Genomic DNA, 7,738 nt, shown 5'->3' on the forward strand with positions numbered 1-7,738 from the left:
GACAGGTGAAGGTATCCCTGCCCATGGCAGGGGTGGGAACTGGATGAGCTTTAAGGTCCTTTCCCACCCAGACTGTTCTGGGATTCCATGATTCTGCAATTGTTGGCAGGCAGAAGTAGGGCTGCTGGAATTTCCCTGGAGATTGCATCCAGGTTGGTACAGAAGTGAGCTGAGCTCCTCGGTTCCCACCCTGGGAGGACTCATCACCTCACCTGACAGTCAGTGGCTCCCTGCACAGCTGCACTCAGCTGGGCTCCAGCGGGTTGGTTTTGCATGTTCAACTGTCATGACGAAAATCACCCTCCACAAATAGCACTGAGAGTGTCAGAGCCGGGAGCTGACCAGGCTGGGGGAAGTGCAGTGCCTGCACTCTCTGGTGCTATGGTGAGAAGTCATCACTTGTCCAGAGCTGGGCAGATCCGTGAGGGCCAGTGCAGCAGGCAGGAAGCACTGTTAGAGAGTGTGTGTACCTGTGTGTGTGTGTGTGTGTGTCTGCTGGGGCTGTTAACAGAGGGTGAACTTGTGTTCTCGAATCCTGTGGTTCCACACAGGAAAACATTGCTTGGGGAGGTTGGGGCTGTCCCTGGATCCCTGGCAGTGTCCAAGGCCAGGTTGGATGGAGCTTGGAGCAGCCTGGGACAGTGGGAGGTGTCCCTGCCCATGGCAGGGGTGGAACTGGATGGGCCTTAAGGTCCCTCCCAAGCCCCAAACTCCAGCCAGCCTTCTTTCCCAGCAGTTAGAGGCACCTTTTCATGAGGCTGATGAAATAGCCAGTCCCTGATGAACTCCACCTTTGAAAATTGTGGGATAGGGGCAAAGGCTGGACTTTGGATAAATCACAGAATGGTTTTGGTTGGAAGGTATTTTCTCATTCCAGCCCCTGCCGTGGGCAGGGACACCTTCCACTGTCCCAGGCTGCTCCAAGCCCCAATGTCCAAGCTGGCCTTGGACACCTCCAGGGATTTAGGGGCACCCTGTGCCAGGGCCTCACCACCCTCTCAGCCAAGAATTTCTTCCTAATACCTAATCTAACATGGGAATAATGTAAATAAATATCAGTAGCCAGGAGTCTTGGAAGGCCCTCTTCCATTCACGGCGTTGATTTCAGTAGCTTCTGAATGAAGGAAAATATATTTTAGTGGTTGAGTAGGTAGATATGTGTAAATTAGATTTTAGTACTGGAATGCCTATATAATTATTAAGCTGTCCATAAATGATGATCAAAAGGAGCAGTGATCACCTAAAAGCATCATCCACCAAATTAAGATAAGCAGAGATGTAAATTAAGTGACTGCAGGGAACTGGATGCTCAATTATGATTTAAACAAGAATAAAATGTGATCATGCAGCATTCTGCATGTTGCAGTCCTCATCTGCTCCAGTCATCTTTTTGTTGTGGATTTTTCTTTCCGAGTGCTTTTTATGCAGAAATTCAAGGTGCTCGAGCTCCCGAGCAATTGGTATTGAGCCCGGATCATCCAGCAGTGGGCTTTTTCTGAATAGCTGGTACCCTGACAAATTCCAGGCTATTGCTGGATGAGAAGTCCAGCCTGCACTGCTGGCTGTCTCCTGTGACTGACACTTGGAGAGGTTTTGGATGGAATTTTGTCCTTAAAAAAAATCCTTGCCTGGAAGCTTATACTCCACTGTGTGGATGTTCCTGAAGAGCAGAGCCGGCTCTCCTCACTCTCCGGTGTGTGTTAACAAGCAGGAGCATCTCCTGAAACAAATCCCCGTCTCCACCAGCTTCCTGAGGCTCTCCAAGGCTGCCAACAGGGGCACCAGTGGGAGTCACGGAGTGTATTTTCCTGATGCGCTGGGAATCTGCCACTCGGCGCTGCACAAGGAGCGCTCACATCTGTTCCCATTTGAACGCAGGCCTTTAACCACAGAGCTGTTCTAGGTTCTTCTGGAATATTATGACCGATAACCAGAGCTTGTTTTTGCTTGAGCTTTCCAGGATTTCAGCAGCTAGTGTTTCTTTTCAATTTGAACAGCCTGTTCTGTCATGGCTAATTAAATTCCTTCTGGCTGATGTGCAGATACACACTGTTGATGATGTTAAGTGTAAACATTTGCATGTTATTTCTTCTTGCACATTGCCAGGTGACACATCATATATAATCACAGCAATTCTGATGAATCATGCTTGCAGTTTGGCTCGCCGAGGCTTGTATGGGAAGTTTGTGTTCCAAAGTGAGCATGGAAATGAAATGAGTGTGAAAAAGTGTAGTGGTCCTCCTTCCAAAACCCAGAATATCACTGGGGACTGATTTCAGTGGCAAATAATAAAAAACCTGGGATTAAAATGAGTGATTCTGGCTGGAGCTGGAACACAAGAGTTATTTTAACTGCTTTTCTTCATTTGGCAAAATATTTTGCATAAATGATTGAATGGGAGGTGTTTACAGATACCTGGTGTAATTAGTGCTTTCTGGTTAAAAATAAACAAGCCTTCCTGAGCTTCTTACAGTGATCTGCAGGTGTTTTAGGAATCAGGAAATCAGTCCATGCACAGTAGATATTTCAGTTTCAGGTCAGATCTTGGTTTCCTTAGTTGCATTAGTCGTGTTATCCATACTGCTGGATTATTTGGATGAGTGAGATTTCCAACACGCTGCCTCCTTGATTTTTGGGGCACTGCAGGGCTGGGACTGGAAATGCAGAACTGCACATGCTGGGTGGTGCTTTAAGGATGCTGCAAATTAAGGTCAACATTAGTGCAATGTATATTAATACCTGCTTTTTTTTTTTTTCTTGAAGGTTTTTGGATTCAAAGCATAAAAACCATTACAAGATATACAATCTGTAAGTATGCTCTTAAAGATGCATTCTCCAAAATAATGACTTCTGAAAATAGCTGAGGAGTGCAAGTGGCTTGCTGCTGTCCTGAAGCAGAGCTGGAGATGTTTTGCACATTTCTTAAAACAATTAAGGCTGATTGAGAGCACTGGTACTTCATTTAGTGGAGCTGAGTGAGGTTAAATGAAATGCTGGTGTGTATTCATGTTACTTGAACGCTTTTAAATGACTTGGCATCCAGCCCATCTGGAGCTTGGGCCATGTGATTAAAAAGTGAAAAGTAATTCACAGCAGGCTTTCTGTTCATGTATTAATGTCCAATTGCCAAATATTTTCCTGGGTTTTTCTCTATGCTTTTTTAATCAGACTGCATTGGTACCCAGACTCTGTTTGCTTCCTCCCTCTTCTTGTCTGTCCCTGTTTATTACTTTGAAAAAGCTGTTGGAGCAATTGGTGGTGGTTTCTCACTTCTCTGAGTGTAGTGTTTTCCTCTGAAAGTTTATTTCTGCAGAAAGTTGTTATTGTTACAGGAATTTTCTGGGTTGGGTGGGTTTTTTTTGTTGTTGTTGTTCCTTCATCAAACTTATATGTTAGTTTAGGCTAATTTCATTTGTATAAATTATTTGGTGATGTCAGCTGATGTTGAAGAGTCATGCTTTTCCTACCCCTCATTTTTCCTGAAAATCTAAGTTGAAGATTGATTCTCTGCACTGTTACAGCTTTACTTTTTTTAATGAGTATGCTCCTAAACATCTGCAATTAATAGAAAAATTACTATAGTACTGAAATCCAGGCAGTGTGTGACATTGTAATCTGTCGGCCATTAAAATAAATATTTAAAAATAAGAATTTAAACCTGCCTCTACGTTAACTAAATGATTATTCATCAATCAGCTGCTTCCTGATATTGGAGAGAAGTGACAGCAGAAGCTGAAGAACCTCACAGTGGTCATTGAAGTTGTTGTGGGGTAGGATGGGGCAGAAAAAGATACATAAATGGAAGAGTCATTGGCCACCTTTCATAGATTTCAGTAGCACAATTATATTTTCCAGCTTAGGAGCTTTCCAGAGTGTTACCCTTTTAATAGATGGATAAAATTTCTGGGTGGAAAGGCCAGTGCTTCCCAGCAGAGCTGATGGCTCCTTGGCATGTGGGTGCAGGTAGAGGAGGTAATTCCTGCCTCTCTCCCTTTGGAGTCCTCTGGAGTCAGCACTGGAGAATCCGGATCATTTAAAATCAAACTACCCTGGGTAATCAGTCCCCCCAAAGCCTCCTGGCAGCTCCTGCCTGTTTTGGGGAGCAAGGCAGAGCAAGAACAGCCAAACTCAGGCTGCTGCCGCCTGGGGCCAGTGCAGCTGTCACCTGCTGGGAGGGGTGGCTTTGGTGTCCCTGACGTGGGCTGGGTTTGCTGAGCCCCTCGTTCCAGTGTGGCTCCAGAGGTGCCAGCTAACAACCAGAGGTTGCTGGTGTAAACTCGTCAGAAAGTAGGGTTTTAGTGAGTCTGAGCATCTTTTCGAGCACCACCTCCCTGAGGAGCTACTTGCTAAGTTTCCACTTTGCTGTCTGCCAGAAATCTCATTTTACTGAAAAAAAGCTCAACCCAGTTCCCCCAGCCCTGCAGAGGAACAGCTTTAAAGTTTGTGAGTGAAAAGAACAGTGACGAGGCAAATGCATTTGACGTTTCTGGTGCTGCTCTGTGTGTTTTCAGCTGTGGAAAAAACTTGTCCAGGTGTGCCAAAGGTTTTTGTCTTCAGGCTTTTATATGAAAATTGATTTCCTTGTTGCTAACTGCAAAACAGTCACAAATGAGACTTCCTAGAATTACTGTATTCATCCTCAGATGCAAACTTTTGGAGGATTAAACTGTTTATCCCTGTCTGGAGAGGCCAGGTTATCTCTTAATCTTTGTGCAGGCAAAGTTTATACACATAAAATGCCATCAGGTGAATTGTGGCGATGCTTGGTCAGGAGATGGGAAGGAATTGCATCCATCAGGTATTCCAGAGAACTTCATGTCTTCAGATAAAGCTGATCCTTTGTAAATAATGATCTATTGTCTGTGTTTCAAAGCAGGAGGTGGGAGTTCAGAAGAGTTATGTGATTATAGTCAGAATTATTTCAAAATCTGTCATGGGATTTGAGTTCCCTTAAGGTAGCTGTTCCACGAAGTTGATAATGATGTGTGTATTGAGCAGCTTTATCTAAAAGGATTTAGAGATTTTTCTGAAATTATGTCAGCTATGCCCCATCCTCACATCTTGGCTTTTAACTTCCCAGCAGTTTGAGCAGTTTGATTTTCCTTCTTGTTTGTGTTGCTTCTCTCCTGTGTTCCTTTAACCCCTTGCTATTTCTTCAGTATTCCCCTTTAATTTAAATTTGTTCTTCCACTTTGATCTCCTAACTTCCCGTGCTGCCGGATTGTCACCTGCCCTGTTGTAATCATCTCCATCTTCTGCAGTGGATTTCCTTGAGCTGTCCTACAGGCAGGTGGTTAAAGGAAGGAGTTCTGATGAAAATGGGATTTTCTGTGCTTGCTGTGTCCCTGGGGCTGGGCTCTGGCAGAGGAAGCCCATAGTCCTGTCAGCAGTGGGACCACGACTGATCAGGAAGGTGCCTGGCTGGCAGGATTTTGCTTCTGGGTTGCTTTAAACTCACTTTGATCTTAAGGAGGATCCCAAGAACAGGCCAACCCCTTCCTTACCTCAAAAATGCAAACAAATATTCAGGTTTCATCTGGAGATCTGACTGTCTTTCAGCTATAATAGTGTTTAAAAGCCCCACAGCTGCGTTGGAAGTGTTAAGTCCCCCCAGTATCCCCAGAGTGTGTGTTGGTGGGATTTCTGCTGCAAAACCACACGGATTTGGTGCAGCTGAGGCTGGAGCTCTGCATTGGTTGTGTTCAGCTCCCAGAAGAGGGCAGAGGGAGGGACATGACCATGTCTTCAGTTTCCATCCTTGGTATCAACAAAATGGTTTTTTTTATCCCTCAGGGTATTCTACTTGATGATACTGTCTAGAAGTTCCAAATTTGATGGTTTTCTGCCCATATGTGGATTTTTTTTAAACATTTGAAGACTTTCATCTCTTACTCCCCATTTGAGCTGGGTGTTTCTTTAAAAGGAGGCAGGAAACTTTCCTGGATAAGATGCTTTGTGTTAACTGCTTTGCTTCCTAGCAGCCTCCAAAGTTCCTGTGCTGAGGGCTGCTCCATCCCCCTTGGATGTACATCCTGCATCCAGCCTTTCTTCTCAAAGGCTCGAGTGCACGTAGCATTTTTGTGAGTCCCCTCTGCCAGCTTAACCTGCTCACTTCTGACCCAGAGAAAGTGTCAGCAATGTGATTGGAGTTGTGAAAGCTGCCAGGGGATAGCTCCGAGAATGCTCTGGAATCCAGGGAAGGGGAAGCACTGAGAGCTTTTCCCTGTCAGAGGATAGCTCCGAGAAGGCTCTGGAATCCAGGGAAGGGGAAGCACTGAGAGCATGTGCAGCCCCAGCAGAGCTGCCTGTGTCCCTGCCTGTGTCTGTCGTGGGCAGAGCTCAGGGCAGCACTGGGAGGCTCCAGTTACAGTCGCGCAAGGAGCAGCCCAAAAGTCTGAGTGTCTGAAAGTGTCAGCTAAGCTCCACATGGCTCCAAAGGGCTGCAGTCATAACATACCTGGTAAGCAGAGATGAGTTCATGCCAGTCCTGAAACTGGTGTGGGAATTAGAATCCTCTGAAGAGTATGGGCTGTAACCAGAACTGAACACCTAGGTGTGATTTGTCTACTGAAATGACTCCAGTAGTTGTGTTTCAACCTCTTTCATAGAATCCCAGAATGGTTTGGGTTGGAAGGACCTTAAACATCATCTTGTTCCAACCCCCTGCCGTGGGCAGGGATGCCATTCACTAGGTCAGGTTGCTCAGGTCCCCATCCAAGCTGCTCTTGGCAGGATTTGAGGCAGGATTGTTCCCAGTTCTCCTTTCTGAACTGCGCTTCCACTCACACCATTTTGCCTGCAGGGAGCAGCTCCAAGGCAAGTTCTAGAGGGTATGCACTCTTGCCTTCTTTCCCCTTACCCCAAGATCTGATCTGGTCATTCCTTAATATGCTGTTTTGGGGTTGTTTCTGCCTGTGACTGGTGTTTATCCTTGGGCAAGTCACCCTGTAAGGCAAATCCAGTGTGGTTTGCTGTGCTCCTGTCCAGCTGGAGAGGGTCTCCTCGAGTGGTGAGAGACTGATGCGACTCCAGAGCCTTCAGAAATGTACCATGTCCCAGGTCTGAGGGGGAACATGGCTGACTGGCTTACAGGGTTCACTTAAATTCAGGAATCAATGCCGAGTGGCAGAGCAGTGTCCCAATCCCTGCTTGATACAAGTGGTCTCTGTGATAATACTCAGCGGGGCTCGTGGTGGTCCTGCGATGTCCTTGTGACCCCCATCACTCCGAGCACCCGTGCTGCTGCTGAGGCACCGTGACCTGTGTTCTGAGGATCCCTTGGGTGAAGGTCACAGCTGTCTGCTGTCCGTGTGTTTGGCAGCAGAAAGGTGCTCCAGTGCTGGAGCTGCTCGTGCACGGGGTTAGAGGGTAATAATCCATTGCATTACGTGCATGAATTGAGTCACGCTGACTAAAACTACAATTACCAGAGGGCGAGTATTTGCCTTGCAGTAAAAGAACTCATACTTTAGCGAGCAGTCTGCAGCAAAACAGTTTTTCTGTGTGTAACCTCTAGTTTTAAATCATAAAGGTGATGGGCATGCATGATTTTCCTGGGTGTGACAGATGCTGGGAGTGCCTCAGAGACTTGTCTTGAACTCTTGTCTATTTTTCTTTTTCAGATGTGCTGAAAGACATTATGACACCGCCAAATTTAACTGCAGAGGTACGTTTCTACTGCCTAATGTGTGTTCTCGTGGATCCTCAGTGAATGGAGGCCTAAAGGAGGAGCTGATGA

General features: G+C 46.1%; 1 protein-coding gene across 1 annotated transcript in view; it reads left to right on the top strand.

Annotated features, from left to right (window-relative positions):
- PTEN (phosphatase and tensin homolog) overlaps nucleotides 1–7,738 on the top strand; it is a 30,094-nt gene that overhangs the window by 1,922 nt on the left and 20,434 nt on the right. The window contains exons 2-3 of the mRNA XM_008633282.2: nucleotides 2,764–2,808; nucleotides 7,623–7,666. Coding sequence (XP_008631504.1) covers nucleotides 2,764–2,808; nucleotides 7,623–7,666 — 89 coding nt within the window. The remainder of the gene's footprint in view (nucleotides 1–2,763; nucleotides 2,809–7,622; nucleotides 7,667–7,738) is intronic.

The sequence above is a fragment of the Corvus brachyrhynchos genome, unplaced genomic scaffold (assembly GCF_000691975.1).
Source record: "Corvus brachyrhynchos isolate BGI_N302 unplaced genomic scaffold, ASM69197v1 scaffold334, whole genome shotgun sequence".
In the NCBI taxonomy this organism is placed as follows: Eukaryota; Metazoa; Chordata; class Aves; order Passeriformes; family Corvidae; genus Corvus; species Corvus brachyrhynchos.